General features: G+C 38.2%; 1 protein-coding gene across 1 annotated transcript; it reads left to right on the top strand.

Annotated features, from left to right (window-relative positions):
- Positions 1–1,334: 1,334 nt before the first annotated feature.
- Positions 1,335–19,039, top strand: GPR37 (G protein-coupled receptor 37). Its single transcript, XM_011357175.1, has 2 exons — positions 1,335–2,995; positions 17,775–19,039. Exons 1-2 carry the CDS (start codon positions 1,973–1,975, stop codon positions 18,591–18,593), a joined length of 1,842 nt encoding a protein of 613 aa, XP_011355477.1. The 5' UTR covers positions 1,335–1,972; the 3' UTR covers positions 18,594–19,039.
- The last annotated feature ends 6,923 nt before the right edge of the window (positions 19,040–25,962 follow it).

Here is a 25,962-nt window from a genome sequence, read left to right as displayed (position 1 = left end):
GTGGCCCCATTTCACTCTAGCCTTCCTGCCTCCTTCTTGTAAGGACTTTTGTGATTTCGATGCACCCACCTGGATAATCCTTGATAGTCTCCCCATCTCAAAAATTTTCACTGAACCACATCTGCAAAGGTCCTTTTGCCATTTTCACAGGTATTAGAAATTATAATGTGGATATCTTTTGGAGGGCCATTATTCTATCTACTATAATTGGTATCATATTTTTCATTGTATTTTATCCTGTCTCCTTCGATGTTGTTGTTGTTGTTGTTTTCATTTCAAAATGTGCTTATATCTTTCACTATCATTTTCTCCCTTAATTTGTCTGATATTTGTCTAAAAGCTATATCCTGACAACTGTGGCAGGGGTGTAGGGTTTAGCATAAACGTTGGAAAGGCATGGTCAGTCATGCTGGGAGTTCTATGTAAGTTAATATCCCCCCACCCACACCCCAGTCATTTCCCACTACTTTATCAAATAAAGCTACTTTCATTGTGCTCTAGATGGTTCTAAGTAACCCCTGGTAGGGTGCTGCCTAACTCAGTTTTAAAGGTAATGGTATATACTGAGCATTCTCATTTTGCATCCTATTCCTCGAACTTCTCATTTCTCTCTGGTTGAAACCTCAGATCTCCCTTTCTCTCTAGTCTCAGCTCTTGAAAGTACGTGAGGAAGTGAGCGCCTCACCTTTCTACTCCCTGGGGCCCGAGGCCTGGGCATGCGCACCGCCGCAGCGGATTGGAAGAGATCACTCGGGTCTCTCTCCTCCTCCTTCTTCTCCGGGCTCCGGGACCTGTCCGGCCGGTTCCGACATCTGGGGAATTAACGTGTCCCGCCAATCCCTAGCTTCGAGCCGCGCAGGCTCCGCGCCTCCGCCCTTGTTCCTTCCCGGCTTCCAGTTCCCAGGAGTGAAAGCCGCTACAACGGGCTTGAATGAAACGTGTGTGGGATTAGTGAGTCGTAAACCACCAGGGGATCCCGTCTCCCCACAAACCAGCATCTCTCGGAGGAGGCAGAGGAGGCGAGGAGCGGAGCGCTCGGTGTCGCCCGCGCGCGCAGCGGCTGGAGCGGCGGGGAGAGGCCGGGCCACCTCCCCTCCCCGGCCATGCACCGCCTCGCTCGCGGCGGTTCCAGGCACCACACTCTCCGCCCAGGCTGCTCCCGCTGTCGCAGCAACAAGCTCCTGCGGCCGCCGGCACTGTCCACCGAGGAGCACCGCCCGCCCTCCCCACCCCCACCACCGAGTCCCTTCTCGGCGAGGACACGCCGCCCCGAAGCCCCCGCCGCCCCCTGGTCAACTTTGAGCGCGAGGAGAAGCAACTTTGACAGTGGCCTCGGGTTTCGAACCCCGCTTCTCCTGGGCAGCAGTAGCCTCGCTAGTCGCTGGGGTGAGGGGAGCAAGAGTTTTCTGGGCGCATCTGCGCTGCGTCTGGCTGTTTGCAACCTGTTTCCAGCGAGCGGGGAGCAGGCTTGCAGCTACTAGTCATCCGGAGGAGGGGAATTTGTTTTTCTTTCCCCTTAGCGACCTCGGCTCGCTACTGGATAAAGCAATATCGAAAGGATGTAAATAGGCAGAGCTACCGTTACCAAGAAGGCAATCACCCAAAGGCAGGGAGGAGCGTGGGGCTTCGTCCAGGCTTCTCCCAGTCGCAACATTAATCAACAGTCAGGTGTTGGTTGCAACTTTTCAAGGTCAGCCACCGGGAGCAGCGAGTCCCTCTCTGTACCTTGGGGATACGCAGCGGTCGGGTTGGATTTGGCTGAGAAATGCACGGGACGTCAAACGAGGAAGGATTGTAAAGCAGGAGGGTTGTGACCCCAAGACCCATCCCCCCACCTCCCCGTAATCTCCCGAACCCAGCTGCCCCGGCGGGGGTGAGTGTGCGACATGTGTCTAACCCTCAGCAGCAACTTAGGCAGCAGGTGTTGGTCCTAAGTAGGAGCCGCGGCTACCGGGTGCGCCCTCACCCAGCCATGCGGGCCCCAGGAGCGCCTCTCGCCTGCATCTCGCGGCTGCTGCTTCTGCTCCTGCTCAATGTTTCTGCCTCTCCTGCCCTCGGGTCCGTCCCTGCGCCCAGGAACGGAACTTGTCTGGGGGAAAGCTGTTCACCTGCACTGAACCAACGTCGCACCAAGGACACTTGGAGACTGGAGAATTTTGCAGAAGACCTGCTCACCCGTGCGCCCAAGGAGGAGGAGCGGGAGGCTGCGGGGCGCGCGGCGCACTCGTGGGACCTAGCGGCGGCCCGGGGCGGTGACTCAGGTGCGGGCAAAGGGGCGGAGGCGTCTGCAGCTGAGCCCTCGGGACCTCCAGCCAGGCCGCCTGGCGCTTGGAAGTGGAAAGGGGCCCGGGGTCAGGAGACCCCTGGAACTTTGGGGAGAGGAAACCCCTCTGCCTTCCATCTCTTCTTTCAGACCTCAGAAGAGAGAGAAAAGGGTCCGAGAGGCTCTGGCATTTCCGGGCGCAGCCCGGAGCCGAGTGTGAGGACGGAACCTGGAGCCAGCGACCTTTATTACTGGCCGAGGAAAGTCGGGAAACTCCAGGGTTCCCACCACAACTCCCCACCCAAGACGGTCAACGGACCATTGGGACACGAAGGGCGGACGATTGCAGCCCCCGGCCGAGCGCTGGCCCAGAATGGATCCTCAGGTGATGGAGTTCACGAACGCGGGGGTCCCCGCAGAGGAAATAGCACGAACCGGCGCTTGCGACTTAAGAATCCCTTCTACCCGCTGACCCAGGAGTCATACGGAGCCTATGCGGTCATGTGCTTGTCGGTGGTGATCTTTGGGATCGGCATCATTGGCAACCTGGCGGTGATGTGCATCGTGTGTCACAACTACTACATGCGGAGCATCTCCAACTCCCTCTTGGCCAACCTGGCCTTCTGGGACTTTCTCATCATCTTCTTCTGCCTTCCGCTCGTCATCTTTCACGAGCTGACGAAGAAGTGGCTGCTGGAGGACTTCTCCTGCAAGATCGTGCCCTACCTCGAGGTAACGCCTCCCAGGGGGTCTCAAGCTAATGGCTTTACTCACTTCCGGGATTTATAGCATGAGAACTACTGCTCCACGCACCTACCTGTCTCTGAACTCCTTCACTTTTTCTCTGGGTCCCTCTATTTCTCTTGCCAATTATTATGCTTCTGTCTGTCTGTTTGTCTATCTGTCTATCTATTGAAGGGGCAGCTTTGTTCACTCACCTTCCAACTCACCTGTTCCCAGGTTGTGAATGAATTATGATTCAATGTATAGAATTGTTTCGGTTTTAAATTTATCTCTCTAAATAGAGTGTCATATATATTTCTGATTTGGCACCTATCAGAGATTCTAGGGTTAATAAATGGCCAGTCCATGGTTGTCATTATTAGAACTCAGCAAGGAAAAAACCTGTATCATTTATCTAATAGATTACTAGTGCTTCAACATGATTTCTCCGCAAGAATATTATTGCATTTTTTCTTAAATATCAAAATTGGAATAATATTTTATTTTATTTAACAAAGGAAATCTGTCTTTCTTTGTCAATTGGCCTCATGATATATTAATAACCTCCCAAGTTACTTTAAGTGTTTTGGCTGTCTGCCATGTAGTTCCATCTAAATTCTTACGTCGTGTTTCTTTTTTCTTCTCAATTTCTTAACAATTTTATTTATTTGTATGTATGGGCTAAGCAAAAATAACACTTTGGCCGTCAAGGCACAGAATTTATTGACCATTCTCAAAGTATATAATATATATTTGTCATTCGTTAAAGTTAAAGGAATTGGCTATTTTAAGAGATTGATTCTAAGACAAAAAAATATCTTAAGAAGAGGGGACATGTAAGAGGTTCTAAACTTTGGAAACAAAAATATTTCTGAGTAAAATTTTACTGTTTCATCCTAGTGTCCTGCACCATTATTATGGTAGTTGGAATTAGCTCTTTAAATGGCCTCTCTTTAAACGCCAGCTCTTGGAAGGAGCCCAAGTGCTTTGTTGCCAGTTGTGTTTTTAGCCAGCTGGCCCTTGATTTCCTCCATTCAGACTGTCTGTTTCATTTATGGAAGCAGAAGAAGGGAAACTGTAAATATTCGAGAGCCCCTGATTCTGTCTGGCACCAGGGCCAGTGACACTATGTTCAACATTGTTCCAGGGCCTAAAGCTAGGGAATAAGTAAACAGAAAACAGTACCTGCTTAGAACAACCAAGGCAAGAGGCAGTAAATAAGACCCTGTTATCCTGGCAGGGATCAGAAGCAGAATCATTCCATGCTTGCTAAATCAGCTGTTGCTACTTTACCAAGATCTAGGATTTCTCTTGTTGCCAAGCTCCAAGTAGTTCTCAAACATCTAATTTATTTGGTCGACAGTTCATTTTTGAACTGCAGAAGAGGTAGTTGAATTTGTTAGAGAATATGCGTCTACCAGTTGCCTTTTACAAGTCAATTTCAATTTAAAATTTCTCTGATCGTTTGAATAATGCAGAAGAAATTGACATATGCAAGAAAGACACAAAAGTAAACTCTAAAGTGAACAGGAGTGTATTGGCTTGTCTTGAATGTACCAGACATGTAGAAACTGTTATTAGTAGAGGAAAAAACAATAAAGAATTCAGGGGAAAAAAAAAAAAAACCCTTGGGAAGGAAAAAAATTTACCAAAGTTCTTGAAAAAAACATTAAAAGGAAGAATCCCATCCAAATTCAGAAAAGAATATAAAAACTTTGCTTATTTTAACGATACCTGTGAGTTTTGAGTGATGGCATTTATTGTGTAGGTTTTAATTTTCTTTTTAATTCTAAAGATTTAAAAAAATGTATATTGTATTTTATTTGTATTTCATTTTCCAATTTAATTCTCTTAAGGAAGACTGTTTTGTTTTTACCACTTCTCTTATTATTAACACAATTATTGTTATTTTTGCTCTCTATGATTTTTCCTCTCTATAGACCTATTTTTTTTAGTAATTGGCACCAGGCTTTATTTTTCCTAGAGAAACAACAGTTTGGAAAAAAAGCTTCACTCATTTTTTTTTTCTGGAAAAATTAGACTATACTATGCATTTTTACTGTAAAGGTAATGAATGAAAATCTTAATCTTCAATCCAAAATGTAGAATGTGTTTCTACGTTTCTACCTAATTCTATTCTTCTGAAGTAATTTTATAATGTTTTCACATACTTTGTGAAAATAATTATTGGACAGTAGTATCAGCTGCATAAATTCTGATTATGAGAACAAAAAGTACAGTCCAAATCTCAAAATAAAGCATTTCTGCCTCCAGGAGGCACTGTTATTTTCACATGTCACAGAGATTTAGTGCTTGTTCCATGGCAGTTCCCCCTACCCCCCTAATACAGACCCTAATGTCGAGGTTTGCTTGTAGGAGGCTTTTTGGGATGTGTATCAAGTTCAACACCTGATAAGGAATGAAAGAAGCAGGACTGGGCAAAGGGAGAAGTTGAACTGTGTTGCAGATGCCACAAAGACCTCAGCTTACACCACAGGGAAATTTAAGGCTGGGGTGGCCCTGCACGGGTATCCTGAATTGAGGCAAGGGAGCTCAGACTTTATGTCCCCTAAGGGACCAGTCATTGGATGCCAGTGGCTCCTAGGCAGGGGGCATAACTTGAGGTGGGTGGATCTCTTTGGTCAAGGGCAGTTCATAGAGAGGGATGCCGCTAAGAGCCATCAATTACCAATAGTCCCAGTGGTCGGGGTCTCAGCACTTCATTCCTGAAGGAAAGACTTTTGTGGGGAGGCAATCTGGGTGGGGAACCACAGCCTCCACTACAGGAGCTTTTGAATTATCATGTTAAATTAGAACCAGATGGCAATCTAATCCAACCCTCTGATTTTAAAGATGAGGCTCAGAGAAGAGAAATGACCATCCCAAGCATTGTAGTCAGTGGCAACCAGGATCTGTCCCAACACTTGATGCTGATGTTTACTTATTCAACAAACATCCGTGAGGCAGAAGGGGTTCAGTGAGAGGTTTTCTTAAATTTCTGCTCCTTGGCATCTTTTAAAAGAACATATCCAATAGACAGGAAAAAATAATAAGCACCACATGTTTATCTTGTTTTATCTTGTTTCTCATAAATTGACAGTAAGTTCCACAGTTGGTGGTAGTTCATTAAATTTTTTAAAGTTTCAATAATCTGCGACAACTGCACCTTTTAAAGTGCCAAATATGGTTATTTTAATGATCAAATAAAGATATATAGATTACATTTTATGTTCTTGAAATAATGAAGTATTTTAGATTGGCAAAGGACTTTACAAATATATTACATTTGTTTAAATGTTTTCCAAAATCCACTTCTTCTTAATCTTTCTTCTTGACAAAAAGACTTCTAAAAATATTTGACATTTATCTCCTTTTGTTATCTAGATTTTGCCTTTTCTTTACTTTCTTATATTTATTTGTTGGCTATTCTTTTTTTTTTTTTACCACACACCCTCTTATTGATATATAATGTATGATTTACCATTTTTTATTATAATCCATTATGCCTTTTCTAATGTTTGAATTTTTTAAAAATCAATTATTTAAAATTTTTATCCACAATTAATTTTTATTTATTTTTATTTTTCTTGAGGTATAATTGACATATAATATTATATTAGTTTTAAGACTACAGCATAATGATTTGATATTTTATACACTGTAAAATAATTAACACACTGTCTAGTTACTATCTGTCACATAGTTTCAAAACATTTTTTGTGATGAGAACTTTAAAATCTGCTTTCTTAACAACTTTTAAATATGTTGTGTTCCAGTATTATTACCTGTAGTCATCATGCTGCACATTATATCCCCATGAGTCATTTCTTTCATAACTGGAAGTTTGTACTTTTTGACTCCCTTCAGTCATTTCTTCCACCTCAGCCTCCGCCCTCTGGCAATCATCAGTCTGTTCTCTGTATCTATGAGCTTGTTTTTATTGTTGTTGTTATTGTTGGTGTTTTGTTTTTGTTTTTGTTTTAGATTCCACATTTAAGTGAGATCATGCTTATTTGTCTTCATCTGACTTATTTCACTTAGCATAATGCCTTTGAGGTTCATCCGTGTTGTTGTAAATGACAAGATTTCATTCTTTTTTTATGGCTGAATAATATTTCAGTGTGTGTGTGTGTGTGTGTGTGTGTGTGTGTGTGTGTGTGTATCACAATTTATCCATTCATCTGTCAATAGACAAGGTTGTTTCTATATCTTGGCTATTGTAATTAATGCTGCAATGAACATGAGGGTGCATATATTTTTTCAAGTTAGTGTTTTTGTTTTCTTTGGGTTATTTCCCAGAAGTGGAATTGCTGGATCATATGGTAGTTCTATTTTTAATTTTTTCAGGAATCTCTATACTATTGTCCATAGTAACCACAATTCATTTATGTTGATCTTTACAAATTTTATCTCCCATCTTCTCTTTTGCCTTTTCCTTTTCTACTGCAGTTTTTTTTCCCCTACAACTTGAGAATCAGCATAATCTCAAGAAGGTAGTAGAATTTTGGAGAGATTGAGTTTGTGTAGAAAAATAGGAGGCATTTCTTCAGCAGAAATTACAGTTCTTAGCAATTTGCATTTGACTCTTTTTTTTTTTTAAATTTCAATTTGTTGATATAAGGCTTGAGGAGAGAACCCAGTTTCCAGGACCTATTACTAGAAAGAGAGTTTTATCATACTTAATATTGCTATGAGTAGGCATATACTGGGAACCACTGGAGTTGATAACTTCTTTCTTTCTATTCTAGGATTACGATGGCTTTGTGGCCTAGTGATAAGTCCCATAAGGACCAAGGGCAGATGGGATGGTCGGAAAGAGAGATAGGAGAGAAAGAAATCTGGGTGGATGGGTCTACCCTAAATAGACATAATTTTAAACTGGTTTATGAGACAGTGACCAGAAAAAAAACTGTACTTGAAGCAATCGTTGTATGTGGAAAATGAGAGAGAGAAGGAGAGGGAGAAGAAGAGGAATGGAGTTCTGGGTGTGGATTACGGTAGGAGAATGGCAGAGGAGTTTACTACCACACCATACCCTTAAGGATCTAACATATGATTAAAGCCAAATAATTCAGGCATTGAATGTGGCAACTGGAACAGCTCTTTGCTCATTACTTGATGGAAGCCAACCGGAGTCAGTGTATTATCTGATTCAGATCTACTGCTAAATATTTATTTCTGTTTGTACCAATATTGAAGGTTTTGAATAACATAGGCTCCTCCTTAGTTTAAAGAACTCACATCTTCATGGTGTTTGGTAGTAAAGATGTCAAATAGTTCTAAGATAATCCCAGCGCTAACTGTATTTCTTATTTTACTGGGATATAAGATTCCTACATGAGGACTAGGAATGATTTGTGAAAGATCTAGAATCTTTTGTGATGAAAAGAGCCAGATTCTCCAATGGCTTTGGAAATACTGGTTTTAAGCTGAGTGAAGCAAATGGCTCTTTCATTGCCTGAGACTATAGTTTGCACTAAGCAGTAAAAAAGGAAGGTACTGGAAATTGGAGATGATATTACTACACAGGTATGAGATTCTACACAGATTTCTCCAGAACCCCTACATTCAAGTAATAGCACATTTATCATGGCAGATAGTAAATTTGCTTGAGTGGTAGATTAGCCATTAGGTATTCTAAGGGACTTTTAAGTGGAAACATATAGTTTTATGAGCAATTTGAAAGTTACTAATAATATTCTCAGAGGAAATAGACTCAATGTATGATAATGGTGCTGAAAAATATTTCATGAATTCCCATTAATTCCTTTATAATCATTTTCTACATTCCCAAGTAAAAATATTTAGCTGATAACTCCTGCAGAAAAAAAAGTTACAGAGTGTGCTCTTATTATATCTCCATTTATGAACAGTGTATAGTGAAATTTACTGAATTTGGGTTCCACATAAGAAATAAAAACTTTATGATATTCAAATGTGAAATTCAAATAATTTCCTAAACATTGATGGTAATAAGAATATCATCCTTACCTAAAGATCATCAATGATATATAAATAGGAAGATGATTTTTCTTTACTTCCCTTTCTAGAGATATTAGTTGACATTCTGCTTTTAAGGATTACATATAAAACAGCAGTATCCAATAGCCAATTAAAGAACAGTGTGAATTATTCATTATGTTCTATAATCTTTTTCCATATATGTCATCATTCATTCATTTATTTACTATCCATTCATTCATCAAACATTTATTGGGCTTTTCTTCTATGATAGACACAGTGTTAGGAAGGGACAGTAATGAAGGGGGAGGGAAAGAGGGGAAAAAGTTTCCAGAGATGAATAACATAGATGAGTTACTGATACTCAAGTTACAGAAGGGTAAAATAATGTTTTACCATGTGATGAATACTATACTAGGGGTTTAAACAAGACATTATGGAAATTTAGGAATGGCCATTGAATGGATCAGCTCACAGTTATACTTGGTTATGACCAAATATGGAGAAATTAAAGTGAAAACTGTGCTCTCTCTAAATCTTTTTGAATCATATTCTTACAGTTAGTATTCATAAATTCCGTATGGCCTAGATTTGTGGTGAAAAGTTATAACCATCAAAATCTTTTAATTCTTGCTTTCTTGTTGTTTCAATCTTTTCTGGAATAAAAGGCCCATAGGAATAATTGGCAAGATAACTAGGTAGATAGGACAGCCCTAAAACTTTTCTTTACAATACAGGATTATTCTAAATATTATTAAATATTTAATTATTATTTAGAATAAAATATACAAGATTACCATCTGTGCTTTAGAATTGTTACTCTTTGTTAGTTACAAGGACATTAATTAAATCAAAGTTTAAAATTTTACTTAAATGATTGGTTTATTTAGCAATGTAATAACCATACATTAAATTCAGTCCCTTTCTCCTGGAAATCTCAAAGACATATCTATTATTTACTTTGACCTTAGAGAACCTAGGAAGAAAGGCTGTCAAGGGAGGTACTTTAGATCCTATTACAGAGTGAAGGAAGGAAAGCATAAAGAATGCTTTCCCAAGAACTGGATTAATTTCTCAAGCACACAATCAGACTGAGGACTTATCCTGAGTTCCTGAGGGCTGCCAGGGTATCTGGTTATGTCAGCAAAGCATCCTTCAACTGTGAAAAAGAAAAGCAGATATGTCTGCAGAAGCAAAATAGATCTGAGCTTATCTACCCAAGGCTGAATAGGTGAGGGTCTACCTTGTCCTTTGCCTTTATACTGCCCAGACCTTGATGGAATGTTTTCACCTTTAATAGCTCTTTCCTGTGGGATGCAATAGATTTAACAGTGTCACGTGGATGCACAGGGATCTGTGCCTGGGATGTGGGCTGTGGGGAGAGAGGAATGAGAAGGCAGAAGGTTTGTTTCTGGCACTGCAACCTGCTCCCATCCTTCAGGGTTCCTCCTGTCATTTTACTTCCCAAGAATTGACCTGCCAGGGTTCCATAATTAACTCAACCTTGTTGCCAAGGCTAACTCTTAAGTATCCTAATTAGAATGGTATTCTTTGTGCCAGAAGAATGATCTCATCTACAATTTCAAGGTAGAGTGGAGAATGGGATTGCTGCGACCTCAAATATAGGGTCTTTCTATTTGCAATGTAGGTATAGATACTATTCCATAAAACTCCCATAAAACACAGGATATGACCAGGCTTACCCTTGAGACAGAATACTTTAAGTTTGTGAATTTATTATAGTTTTCAGTTGTCAGCACACTTGAGTGGTTCATAGCATTAATGAGGCCAAAGTCACTGACTTGATTCTTGCCTAGAGTGAGTCATTTTCATGAGGTCTATGACTGTACTCGGGCCACCATTTTTACTGCCTCCCCATCACTCCCTCCCTACCTTTGGCCTTTCCTCCTATGTGTGCTGTCTTCTCCTTGGATCAGATAGCTCCTATATAGGAAAAGCATCTTGTTAACTGATTCACAGCAAAATGTGACATTTAGAGATATTTGCCTTTTGTAAGAGGATTGAATGAGAAAGAGTACTACTTCCTTAACAGACTACCATGGGACTTTTGGTTAAAAGCAGAGAAATTTTGTCTTAAAAATGTGCTTTTCATTATGACTCAATATCATTAGAATCACAATTACCCAAGCACAAATGGATGAGGCGAAGTCTAATTTTGTTTTCAGTATAGGTTCATCATCATGCAAATCAACATTATTGGTCACAGCAAAAATATGTGAAAATTTGTTAATATTCTTTGGAAACTCATCAGAACCCCCTAGGTGAAAAACAGAAATTCTAGGTCGTTTGAAGATTGATTGGAAACATCATAATAATACTAATAATTGAAAATGGAATGTGGACTTTTGGGGGGAAATATTACATTTTAAAATGAATTTTTAATTACTGAGAATAAATATGGAATAAATAACTTTCTTAAGACCTGGCGATTCCAATAGATGACTTTTCCATCTTAAGACAAATGATGTTAATCTTGCTTCATTTGCAATCTTATGCTAATGAGCATTGCCACATTTATCATTAAAGTATAACATTTTAGACAAGTTATAGTAAAATGATTTTTATTTATTATTATTACAAAAGAAATGTACTGTGCTACAGAACTCAAAAGTCACAACTGGTAGAAAACCTTATGTCAAGGTGGGACTATAAAGGTAAAGAAAGATTTACAAAATCAAGGTAAGTTTTGGGATGACAAATTAGCTTTTAATAGTCTTGATTGTTTTTAAAATAAGTAAGAACATGTTACCAAGCTTAAGCAAGAGAGAGGAAGATGGACAATGGGGCACTAATGACAGTTGATGCTTTCAAAATATTTTTCTTGTGACATTGGGATTCACATAAAGGTGAAATAGCCCCAGCATAATTGAAATAAATGGTTATTTATGATATGGGATATATCGAATTAAATCCCAGTAATACCGATAAAAGTAAGAAGCCTTCTCTTTGTGGAAAAATGGCAGTGAAAAGCTCTGTTTCATTTCAGAGATGTGTGCATGCTTGTAAGAAGTGAGACAGATCTCTCCCACTCACCTTGTTTTGGTTTAGAAACACCCCAAGTGCATCACTGCCCACTGCCGTAGCATCGTGATTTGCATGCACTCAGAAATGAAGACCTTTTGATTAAAGGCCATCTCATTCACAACAGTCTCATAGACGGTGGCTTTGATAAACATGCTGTCCCCACTGGTGCTCAAAGAAGTGTCTCTTTTGTGGGGAATTTACCCTGGAGAAGTGGTCTGTTTCGTGGGGAAGTGCCACCAGGATGAGGATTATGGAAAATGTAAGAGAAAGCCAAAAGCACACAAACTCAAGCCATTTAGTGTTTCAAAGGAAACTCTACCCTGTGCTCCTCCTGCTTTTTTTTCCTGACTGATTGTTAGCCCTGTAACCACGGACTTATAATAGATAATCATTCATGGCCCAAATGAATGGGTTTTCTTAACAATAATGCCCTTGTTTTGAGAGTTACTTGTATACAAAGGACAGCACAAAAACAGATGCACTTAAACATCTTTTGAGGTAAAATAGGTTAGGTTAGAGGACAGTAGTCATGACTTTGGTTAGAGATTTCCCCATTCCACAAAAATCAGTGTATTCTAGTTGCTTTGCTGTGCTTATAAAGCATGAAGATTCAGTTTCATCTAAAAGAAATTTTTTTGGAAGCACATTGGCCCTTTTCTCACCCATTAGTGTTACCACTGATTTATATGAGGCTTATCACTAGTTGGTTAAGAGCTGGACCTTATGCGATCTGTGTTGTCTGAATGAGTTTACTCTCATTCATAATGCCTTCTTATTTGTCTGTCTGCAGTTAAGCTTCTGGAGCCATAGCTAACACACAGGATCTTCATTGATGACTTTTTCACAAAGTATCTGTATGCTCTTTCTTTGTATCATTTTGCAGGAATAGGGGTTTAATGCAATACAAAGTGGTGGCACAGGTTTCCTCATGGCGTGAAGCTTATATTGCAGTAGAAACTCGAACAGTGGAGAGAATGAATGGCCCCACAGCTGCCGCTTCTCCACCAGCATGCTCAGGTCTCTACATCTCCTGCTCCTGTCGCCTGGTGGTGCCTTGAAGCACTCACTGCTGCCAGTGCCTGCAGCTGCTGGAAGCCTCACTGCTCGGGATGCTGCCTGGGCAGGGGTGAAGGAGTTTTACCATTGTTGCTGTGGGACACGAAGCAGAGCAGAACACCGCTGTTCGAAAGGAAGATTTTAGGGTTGTCAATTCTGGTTCCCTTGCTTCTGTATTTTGATGACAATCCCCTCAAAAGCTTAGTATCTTGTTTTGCCAAACAGTTAAAAATTTCTATTCCCAGCTTTCCTCTGAGCTCGATTCTCAAAATTAATAGTCTTGTCTATTAAAAGTGTTTACAGTTCTGCTTTTGTTGATGTTAATTATTCCTCCCATTGCAGTTTAATTAATAAGAGATTGCATCTTACTCATTTCATCTCTTAGGATGTTGCTTCAAAGAACTAACCATCTGAGCTAATGTTTAACAGCTTACTCCCAAGAGCATATTTCATAGTGATATTGAATTTTAGTAATCAGATATGGTCATTAAATGCAGAAGATCCAGCATTCATGATACAGTTTTATAATTGCATATAATTGGACTATTCATCTTGGTAGAATTTCTAATGAGCTGTGTGTAAACAAGTATATTTAAAAACTGTGATAGAAATCTTTTCATGTTACCCCAACACTTAGCAATTTTAATTACATGGATAGATTTCATATCTGAGTAGGCAGAAATTAGCCTACCATCCATTACCCAGATGATTTTTATCGATTAATTTCTGAGGTATGCAGTTAACTCTTTATAGATATTTACAGTCTTCTGTAAATAATTTGGGAAAGCGCTGAGCAGGGGCTTTGTACCTTTCTAGTTCGTTCACATCATAAAATAGAGTGCATAAGTGAATTTACGGAAAAACATCTGAAGTAATAACACTGCAGGCAGTGGCAGCAGGAGGGAGTAGATATCTAGGACTAGTGTTTGGCCTGCGGTTGCTATTGGCAACTGCGTTGTACTCGCTCTCTGCAGTTAGGGCAGCGTTTTCCTAGAGGATCATTTAACAACTCTCTCTGTAGCTCTTGTGACCTTCCTGGACAGTTCACCCTGTTTCAGCTGGATCCTGATGGCAGTGAATACTGTCAGAGAGAAGTACAGTTTGAAAACAGGAAGCTGGATGTAGGAGCTTCCTGAAATTAGTGTATGAAAATTGAGAAGGTTTCCTCACCCCATGACTCATCAAGAGGATTACAAATCAGACGTATCTGAAGTTCTGACTCAGTATGAAAGCTTTGGGGAATATGACTAAAGAACTGAGCACCTTCAAATAAAATACCGTGCAGAAGAAATGCTGAGCAAAAAGTTGGAACACATGTAAATCTTGTTTAAAATTTGTCCTGGCTTCTGTTATCATGTAAGACAAAATATATAGAACTTAGAAACTCTTTTTTGCTTTTTGAAGCAGTGACTATCTTCTAATTAAGAGTAGATATGCAACAGTTTATGATGTCTATGGAGTAGCAATCTAACACACCCGTCTTAATACACATCCACCCACATTCATTTGCTATTACTTCCCGTGAAACGCTTCGGAATACTTCTCATGCTACTGACTTGGAGTTAGGTATAAAAAGGCTAACTCTTGTGGCAATTGGTCCAGATTTTAAATCTGAATTTTAAAATTAGGGAGATTAATAGGAGGGAGGATTCTATCCTTTGCGTGTTCTTTGTAAATAATGGTAAAAAAATTACCAAGCAAATAGATGTTCCAAGCCTCTAAGAGACTGCCTCTCCTAGAATCTCTAGTATTTTATATCATCAAGCTATCCTTTTAATTGAAATGTTATTTATAATTTAGAAAGAATGGAAAATATAAATCTTCATACCTTTGTATTGTGGATTGACTCAGGATACGTAATGACAAAGAAACTTGCAAAGATTTGCTTTAATGAAGACTGCACAGAAAGCCTTGCTGGGGATTTGTGTCTATTAGATAATTTGAGGTATGTTTTGTTTTGTTTTGTTTTGTTTTGCATTCTTATAGAAAATGAATCAAAACATTTGAAAAACTAATATATAAGTGTAAAGTTTCAAAAATCTATAGACTAGAGTCCCGAAACTTCCACTTAGTTCTGTTTGATGTAGATCTTGAGAAAATGCCAAGTACTTCTCAGATTTCCATTCAAAGTGTGGCATTTACTGACATTAAACAAATATAATCTTATCTTAAGACAGTTGTACAGTATGGACTTCAATTTTAAGAATTATTCTGAGTCTCTAGCATAGATGCAAAATAAATTTTCATCAAGGTGAACAATTTATTAATTTGAAAGTTAATTTTCAAAAAGTGAATGTAAAAATGACTTTTTTTGGCAGTCATATTAGATTGACATTTCTTATACTGGTGTTTATAGGAAACTTTCTGACGATTTTGTAGAATGAGAATTGTGACTAAGCACAACCATGACCTCTTGATCTACACCGATGTAGACTTTTGTTTTCCACACTTTTTTTCTTCATTTTTGGTTTTCATATAGTTAACCCCTAATTATATTTCTTTTTCAGACTGTCTCCTCTAATTAGAGACTAATCAGGACATAGATACAATGTTCTTATTTTCCATATTAGAAGTAGGAAACACTGACTAATGTGTAGTGTGTAAGAAGAGGAGAGAATATTTGATGTTGGAGCTCTCATAGAATCCACAAGGCAAGTTGCTGTCATTCTGGGGACAGTGACAGCTTGAATGTAGTAGGTAAACAACTTATGTTTCAAGTGCTAAAATTGTTATGACAAATGGTTTTTCTTTTGTCAACATGATCCCTTTGAGTTGTACAAAAATTAGACATTTTCATTATATATAGCTGTTTGTTCTTGCCCCTTTGCCATGCTGTGACCTATAGCTGTGCTTCTTAAACAGTCTCGCTAGCTGACAGGGGAGAGTGATGCACATACCCAGGTGCCTGGGATGCAGGCCAGAGCATCCCATCCACCTAGGGAGTTTTCTTTTGGTCTCCAGTTTAATCTTAATCCTCATGAATATTTTACCTTCTATTCATTGTCCTTGTTTAAATATATTAATAATGACACCATTTATTAAACATTAAATCATTTCCATTTTCCCCCAAATAGTTGAGTAAATTTGATGCTCCTGGATGATCGCTGTGTTTACCTTGTGACTTTGAGAACCACCGTGCCCTCTTGGTTGACTATTACCTCCTTGAGGGGAAAACCTGCTTCTCGTTCCTTGCTATATCTGCATCACCTAGCAGAGCGCATGGCATAGAGTCGATATCGATAAATGTGCACTTGTGTTGAATGTTGCCTGCGGACGCTGTGAGATGTCTGGACCATATGTACATAAGAGCGATTCCTCTTTGAATACAGTGCTCTGTGTGGTCAGCATCAGAGTTTTCTGATCTGAGGTTTTCAGATTAAAAAACTCTGAGTAACTAAGTTTTACTTAGATGTTCTATTTGGCTCCTTTATGCATATTTTCATTTTTTATATGTCTTATTTTCTTTGACATTCTCGGATCTCATATTTCTTTAAATGTGATGATCATTTTTATTTCATGATAAATGTACTTATGTCTGATTCTGTAATTTGTTTCCTGTGGCACAGAAGCTCATAGTGGAGGATTGTCTCTTGCATATTGTGATTTTTAATCCATGTTCCCTGAAATTTTTATCTATGCGATTTCTCTGAGGCCTAGTTTTGAAGTGAATTCTTCCAGAGAGGTTTTGTGTTTGCTTCTGTCAGGTGCCTGAGACAATTTAAAACTGTGTTTTGTGTTTCCACGAACCTCGCAGATGGTGTGAATTCTGGCTTTAGTCCAGTGTGAATTCAGTCTCCTGGTTAGAATTTGCTTTTCTCCTCCCCTCCCCCATCCATCCAGATCCAAATCGTAAAATGCAGACAAGTTTCTCCACTATCTCCCGTGATTCCTTTTCCTCTTTCTACTGACAAAGATGTCACTATTTGGGGTGTTCCAAATTTATAAGGGGATCTTTGATTTAATTCCCACTCATATTGATCCTTGGTTTGATTTCAACCTCTGTGTACCTGGCCACTTGGCTCCATCCCTCTGGCTAAAACCCACTTGAAAATCTCATCAGAATTGGCAGATGCCCCTAGGCAAACATACAGCGTGGGACAGGAGTGTGCTGGGCAGCCACTGACCTGTTTGAAATTAGTTTTCTCATTGATGTTGACCTCTGGAGAATTTCTCTTCCTTGTTTTCCATAAATGTATGTGAAAATAATATTTAAATACTTGATTTTGCATTTAGGAGAAACTGGAGATCTCTATCATCTAGTTTGTGGGAAACAATTGGCTCTTGATCGTGTGCCGTGTGAGGCATGCCACTGCCCCCCACACTGGGAAACATGGCCGTCTTTTTCAGTAATGAAAATGGGATACACTCAATTATCCTATTCCCTATCTAGATGGCCAGGTGGCAGGCATTTTCATGGTGACTGAAATTCTTGGAGTCTCTGTGTTCTTATGCATAATAAAATACTATCCTTATAGATTCTTCCAGCTGTACAATTTTTTTGACTGCACGACCCAGAACCACTACATTTTGTTTTCTTATTTTCAGTTTTCATCCTTAAAATGATTCGGCTGAACTCACTGACCCAGTTACCCATGTCTTTTTATTCCAGAAAACTGTTCTCCTTTTTTTTTTCTTTACTCTTTCGCTAATCCGTTATTTATCGCCTAGTGTTTTGATCTTTTTCAGAGCTCACCCAGGATAACTGCATTCTGTGTTCCTCCCATAGGTCGCATCTCTGGGGGTCACGACCTTCACCTTGTGTGCTCTGTGTATAGATCGCTTCCGTGCTGCCACCAACGTACAGATGTACTATGAAATGATTGAAAACTGTTCTTCGACAACTGCCAAACTTGCCGTCATATGGGTTGGCGCTCTCCTGTTGGCGCTTCCCGAAGTCGTCCTTCGCCAGCTGAGCAAGGAGGATTTGGGCTTCAGCGGCCGAGCTCCCGCGGAGCGCTGTGTTATAAAGATCTCCCCTGACTTACCGGACACCGTCTATGTTTTAGCCCTTACCTACGACAGTGCGCGGCTCTGGTGGTATTTCGGCTGTTACTTCTGTCTGCCCACGCTTTTCACCATCACCTGCTCCTTAGTGACTGCAAGGAAAATCCGCAAAGCAGAGAAGGCCTGTACCAGAGGGAATAAGCGTCAGATTCAGTTAGAAAGCCAGATGAACTGCACAGTAGTGGCTCTGACCATTTTATATGGATTTTGCATTATTCCTGAAAATATCTGCAACATTGTTACTGCCTATATGGCCACGGGGGTTTCCCAGCAGACAATGGATCTTCTTAATATCATCAGCCAGTTCCTGTTGTTCTTTAAGTCCTGTGTCACACCAGTCCTCCTTTTCTGTCTGTGCAAACCCTTCAGTCGGGCCTTTATGGAGTGCTGCTGCTGTTGCTGTGATGAGTGCATTCAGAAGTCTTCAACAGTGACCAGCGACGACAATGACAACGAGTATACCACAGAACTGGAACTCTCACCTTTTAGTACCATACGCCGTGAAATGTCCACTTTTGCTTCTGTTGGAACTCATTGCTGAAGGACATTTGATTTGGTTAGATTTGTTCGTTTGATTTTCATACCCTGTGAAAGTTTTTACTTTGTATTTTTCCTTACTGGAAAATAAATGCAAAAAAGAAATATTAACTACTGTAGAACTGACTTTGCAAATTAATATTTGTGCTTTGAAAAAAATGTTTATATTTAGTTATTTAAGAAGTATAAGGAGGTCAGTAGTTTTAGATCATTTTATCTGGTATGGTGCTAATATTTTATTTGGAGTTACTGCACCTTGACTTAATTAAATGCTAATTTTCTTTCTTTTAAAAATATAATCACTGTATATTGATGATAGCCATGTGATTTTGTAGATTATTTTATGTTTGAGTTGTAATTGAAAGTATATTGTATATGATATGGTGAGATGATTTGTAGATAAGAAGCATTTACAAAGTAGCACCAAATAAATTACACTTTATTCTTTAATTCATTGTGAATCTGCTTTTAACCAAGATTCAATAAATCCTTTAATTGCCTTAAATACACAATTACTGGTTCTATGCACAATTTAAAACCAGCCTTATTGTTTGATAATTCCATTTTCCTTTAAGGCAGGCAATCACTATATTATAAAGTTTTCTTAATAGTACTATTTTATATGCATGACTTATAAAACTATATTGTATGTTAAAACATTGTATTTTTAATATTCAGATATAGATGTAAAATTACTTCCAAATATTTATAAAAATATGAATAAATAGATAGCAGAGTAGGAAGAAAGTATCTTTTTTTTTTTTTTTTTAATTCATTTCTGAACTAGCATGTAGAGCTACAGATTTTCCTATGAGGAATTCTGAGAAGAATCAAGGACTAAAAAAACAATGCACTTGTCATCTGATTTTCTCTGGACACTGACCTTTAAAGTATTGTCAATCCTATGTGAAGCACTCTGCATTCTAATTTTTCTCCTTTAAAAAATATGAACTTTGTTAAATCTGTACAATTTAAATTCTTTAAGTAGAATGAAAGTACAATAATGGAATAATAAAATACATATCTTGATAAGAACACTTGAATATTCAAATGCTACCTTTAAATTGATATTCCATAGATTGCCAACAAAAACTAACCCTCTCCATTTCAATTATTTGAATTCCTTAAGGAGTTTACTTTGCAGCAGTTGTGTAGAACATATGGGATACATGTCTAAATCAGATGACAGAGACGGTGACCTAGTGACACAGTGTACTTGTAATGTCTCTGTCTTCAGAAAAATCATGTAGGAGAACCCAGTGTTCTGGCTGAAAACTGCCCTATACATTTTCTGCTTGTCATTTTCTGTGGTATTTAGTGTAACAGAGTAGCACGTTCTTTCTTCCAGGTTATAACACGATGTTATTTAAATCATTACACTTTAGTGCAAGAAAAATTAAATATACTTAATCCAGACCACTCATCTTCCACATGAAACCCAGATTAACCAAATGACAGTGTCCAGAATATGTTTTTCCCAGTACACTATTCTTTAAAGAGATTTCCTTTCTTATTGTATGTATTCTAAGAGATTTGAAGGGGAATAAGAACAAGGTACTATTTTCTTCTTACAGATCCCTGTAATAGGTCTTTGAAAAACTTCTCAAAGACACCTGAACTAGGTTTTGGCTGCTGAGCAGATTGACAACTGTGATTCCCCAGTGTCTCTCGTAATGGGTAGTCAACTCTAGAAATCAAGAAACATTGATTGAGCACATTGCATAGAAAAAGTTCTATGCTATTACCTGCAGTAGATAAAAGTAAATAGAACTTAGTGTTAGACTGTACAAAACCAGGCAGGGATGAGATGGGAAGGAAGGAATATGACAAATACATCGACAACTTTGATATAAGGTGGGACTTGTTAGGTAGGTGTCAAGTTCTATGATAGTTCAGAGCACATCAGATCAGAGATCATGAAAGGTTTTATGAGCTAAGAGGATGGGTAGCCCTTCAGAAGGAGTTGATGAAAGGTTGACGAATAAATGAATAATCCAGTTTGGTTCCTATATATGCATGGAAACCTCATGGAAAATATGCATTGAAATCTTGTTAGAAAAGGGTACAGTCTTATGTCTTTCACATTCTAAATGGTTGATGTTTACGTGGCAGTCTCTGCCCTCCCTCTGCCCCATACTCTCTTACTATGTGTTCCTTAGCATTGGGTGTAGCAACTTCCTCTCCCCTACAATCACATCTGGTCCTGAACTGAAAAGATGTTTGGTTGGAAGCTTGATTCCTCTGAGAAACATTAAAGATACTTCTACTCAAGAACAAATCTTCTCTAACCCTTCTCCCTTATTTTAAAAACAGATCTTCAAGCGTTCTCCAAGGTTAAGATTTCTTCCTGATGTTTTAAATTCATCTTGCATTTTAAAATATTCTTCGATTGCTTTCTGTTGGTTGGGCTCTCTGTGTTCTCTTTCTAGGCAGCGTATTTCCAGTTTACATGATTATGGCTAACCCTTCTCATAAAGAAAGAAGGAAAATTTTATTAAAAGTTTCTACAATTTCACAATCATGCACTCCCTTTTTCTGGTGAGTAGAAAAATATATGTTATATTTTCTTTGTCCTGGTCTTTTAATGAATGAAATTGAAAGCTATTTACTGAATCCTACTTTTGCTTTGCTACTTATATTGTCAGTTTTTTAAATTTGAAATCCCTCAACATAAGTCTTAATTATAAACTGAAATTACATTACTTTAGAGATCAAAATGATCTCAAAGTCTTCCAATATTACCCAAATCTTTCTTTATATACACAGAACTGATTCTCTGAGACATTAACTGACTTTTAATAAGTCACATAATTTGACCCTGGTTGAATATTGATTTAGCATAAGAATTCTAAGAATAGAAGCTCTCCTTTCAGGAATTATAAATAATAATTCTTTCTACTTAACTAGTACACTCAGAGCAATCTCTGAAATACTACCTTGATTTGGTTAGGTAGGTATTCCTAGGTATTTGGTTAAGTAGGTATTCAAAAGATATTTGCTCAATGAAAGAATAAACAATATTTAAACTGAAAGAACGTGCAGAAAACATAGTTTAACAAAATACAGATGGAAAACCAAGACTGTGTGCATTGGCAAAAGAAAAAGTAAGAAAGTATAATTTTCTTATAACAGTGTTCGGACCATAAAATTAGCAGTCTGGCATTAATCAAATGAGGTACATATTTACGGCCATAAACGTGATATATGTTCTAGACAAATTATAATATTTAGGTGTTACAATTGAATCTTCAAACTTCTCTATCCCAAAGTTATCAAGTCCAGCTATCTTAAAAGCCACTTTGGTACTTTGCTCATTTTCTCTTTCCCCTCATTCACTCTATCCATTCAGTTAAACACTACATTTCAGACATTGTGCTAAATTCTAGGGACATAACATTATATGAATTAGGTATAATTCGGTCTCTATTGGAGTTTACATTATGGCAGTGCCCATAGCTATTAAACATTATTTCCTCCATCAAATATTTAGCAAAAATGTGAGTAGTGCCAAGAAAGAAAAGTTCAGATTAAAAAAAAAAAAATAAAAAGTGCTCTGAGACCTAGTGGCAATGTCAGAGAAAGTTCCCTTGAAGAAATGCTAGGAAAAGATTGGAGAGGGCAAGAAGCCAAGCCCAGATTCAGGAAAGTGCTGTGTTAAGGCTCTATATGAAGACAGAACAGACCAAGTTCAAGAACAAAGAAAGACCATGGAAGGCTGGCATGCAAAAAGCCAAGGCAAGCGAATTAGTGGCATGAGACCAGAGTTTGCATGAAGCAAATTGCCGTTCACCTTCAATGAGTTTCTATTACGTGTAGGCAGAATAACTTTACTTCATCAATGTTAGATTGCCCTTCTATGGTTCATAGGAGACCACTCATCATTGTTATTAGAAAACTGATTTCTTAAATGTAACAGTGTCACAATTTTGTCTTGAGTTTTCATTATATTTCACTGAATGTGTTTCCACACTTGCACTTCAAATATTACAACCTGAAATAGAATAATAATTCATTGAAAAGATTGTATTGATATAAATAGAAGATAATTATTATTTATGATCATAGTTATGAGATCTTTGACTCCTAGAACTCTGGTATTATATCAATTTTCCATTGCATTCTATAAATTTGTAGAGGATTAGAAGTCTTTTGGTTTAAGTGCTCAGAATTCGAAGAGTGATTTTAAAAATTAGTATAGCTTAATCAATCTCGAAACGAACATTCTCTCAAACTAGTAATATTTTAATCAACCACATAGCTGTTAAATGATATATACATTTCCTGTTAGTCCATTGTTATCAATTCTACAAATTAAATTTAATATTTTTCCTTGAATTTTTAAGAGTTATAAATAATTCATATCAATATATTCCATGAAATTCATAGAAATCTTCTGAGTTAAATGACTCACTGCATGGACAAGCATGGAATTGGTTTGTTTTACACATTTCTTCTACACTGAATTTAAGTATAACCATAGACATTTAAAAGTTTTCTATTTAATCATAATTTATCTTCCTGAATCTTAAGAGAAAATATCTTTTGTAATTTTATTTCTCTTATTTGTATTTGTATTGATATTATATTTAGAAATTTAGGTTGACTAGGATTTCTTATCCCTAATCAAATGAAATATTTCAAACTTGATAAAATCTGAAAGTAGCCTCAGACGTAATTTGGCAGTTTAAGGGGATAATGGCTCTGAGAGACAGAACATGTGGAATTCCTAGGAGAGATTATGATGGTTGTGAGGAAAGCTTTTAAAAGAGTTCATAAAAATGACACAATCATATTTTTCTCATACTCTCTAATGATTTTGTTCCTAAATATCTTATTGCTTCTAATTCTGTCTACCAAGAAAGTGGGCTGTGATCACCAGTGCTTTCAAGGCACTGGAACAGCGGCCTTAGTTACGAAGTATTTTGGTAATGGGGAAGTTATATTGGAATGTACAGCTGTGCTTGTCATTCTAAAAAGACGTCCACGCTTTTGTTTAAAAACATGTTTAAACATATAGGCATATTTTAAAACTCTCTACAGCTTGTTTCTATCACATTAACATTTCTAAGTTAAAACCCTATAGAATTTAAGAAAAGTTTGCAAACAAGGATATGTTCTTTTGTGAATTATTGGTGTGTGGACAGGCGAGACATTGTGAATCACACATAAATCACACATAAAGTCATGTTTTCTTTCATTCTGAAAAAATTCCCACGTACCATGTAGTTAGGCTAATGTGGGCAGAGTTTGCTTCTATTAAATTTTAATCTTGCTTTCACTACTCCTGGAAAGAAGACTTTTTGTGTGTGTGTTTTCTTCTGTTTGATTAGCCTTAGTGAGTTGGTGTTAGGGCAGCATTCTATCCTGATTTACTCTGATTTGAATTCCAAATTGATTGAACAAACCCCACACTAACAGGTTGGCATTATTCTATGGGCATAATACAGTGATTGTTAGCGAAGCGTGGCTTCAAAGTCCACCCAGGGTGTTAGATAGTAAATGGGCCTTTTGTTAGCTTTGGGGGTTGGATTATTTTTCTTTATCTTGATGATTTTGAGATTGTTGGACAGAAATTTAACTTTTTCTTATTTTCATTTTGGCAAGAGATTAAAAAATCTCAATAATGTTTCTTGAAAAGGCTTCATTGACTTCACATAGAATTTTGTTTCTGAATTAACTTTTATCTCCTGAAAACCTTGGTGTAGGACAAACCGGCCATTTACAGGGCATTTGCAACAATTAGAAAGTTCACTGGTTGGGACTGATCTTTGGTCACTGAATTTAAAAAGATTGGATGCTGTAATGCCCACTGATTGTGTGATGGTTTAGACCTCACTCATAAAGGATTCCAGTTGAAGACTCTTTGTCTCGGGTAGGCCTGTGAGACCCAGCTGCATTGGTGCCTGGAATGAATGCCTTTGTGTAAATGGTCAGCCCCACTCTGATATTTGATCAGCCTCTATTTGTTGCTCAACCTATTTCTACATTAGCAAAGTGTGCATATAATGCTGGGCTTTGTAACTGAATTAGAAAATGCATGGGTGTTCAGAGGTTCCTCCTATACCGTCACCTTTGGTTGATAAAGCCAGGTGGAAAGAAACGTTGTGTGAATAATTAAAAACACAGAATGACTGATCCCTGCCAAGCTCAGTTAGGATGGTGACTTTATTTCTAATGTTGCAATTCCTTGTTGCCAAGGTGAACTATCTGACTTGGATGCTTTGATTGATCAGATTAACTAGAATGAATTTTACTTCATTTCCTACAGACTCAAGGACTATGTCATCAGCTTTCAGCCACTGAAAAAGGAGAGAAAATATTTTTTATTTTTAGAGCCTGTTGAAAAATAAACTCATTACAAATTCAGCTACACACACACACACACACTAATTATGGAAGTGCATAGTTAAACTGGTAATGCTTTTTGACATTTTCTGATCTAGCAGCAAGAAATGCATTTAGTCCTCCAGTGTCATTCTGTTTTGAATCATAATCTCAGAAAGTCACAATCGATCCTTACATCATAGGGGACTAGGAACAATGTATCTCAACAGAAATACAATTTGCCTTTGGGACAAGACAGTTCTTTGTTGTTCTGTGTTGTGTGTGATTTTTCCCAATGTTACAGCATGTTTACTATGTATGCCCGGAGGACTTACATACCAGGAACATCTCCTAGCGATTGTGATAAGAGAAAGCTCCTTCCTTTCCATCCCCACCCTCCACATTTCCAAATGTCCTTGGGGAGCTATGGGGTGGTGCCAGATCAAGAAGATTGAGAACCACAGTGAGGTATTATGGTTACAGGAATATTTTTTAAAAAAACACAGAGGCACAGCCACTATTCATAGTTTACCATGTTTTATGAAAATTAGTATTTGAAAAGCAACATTCAGCCCTAAAATTATAGCACACATGTAGACAACTCCTGACTTAAAATATTATTACAAGAGGTTTTTAAATTTTTTAATTAGTTATTTGTAACTTTATACAAACTTTTCCATAGAAACTATTAGGCTATATCTCCAAGATTTATTGAAGAATTGTAGATTTTTTTTGAATGGAAAGGCCAAAGACTTGGTGAGGTGTGGGGGTGCTGTCAGGCAAGAGACTCTACTAAGTTGAATTTGCCAAAGTCCAAAACGTGTTTCTTGGCCTCGAACTTTTTTGGTATAACTCAGGTTGACATATTTGGAGGCATATAAGCATATGCTTATATCCTCTATCCATGGTGTTGTGTCCTGCTATCAAAGAACCTGAAGATTTTCATTAGTAACCACATGCTTGCTTGGTGAGTGAAGGGAAATGACAGGTCTAGAGGGCTAGTTTGTCTAAGCCCTGGAGACACCTGGACAAATGTCCTTTCATGACAA

This window comes from Pteropus vampyrus, unplaced genomic scaffold, assembly GCF_000151845.1.
Source record: "Pteropus vampyrus isolate Shadow unplaced genomic scaffold, Pvam_2.0 Scaffold33, whole genome shotgun sequence".
Taxonomy (NCBI): Eukaryota; Metazoa; Chordata; class Mammalia; order Chiroptera; family Pteropodidae; genus Pteropus; species Pteropus vampyrus.
Note: the sequence above shows the minus strand (reverse complement) of the source record. Positions and strands in the feature narration are given on the sequence as shown.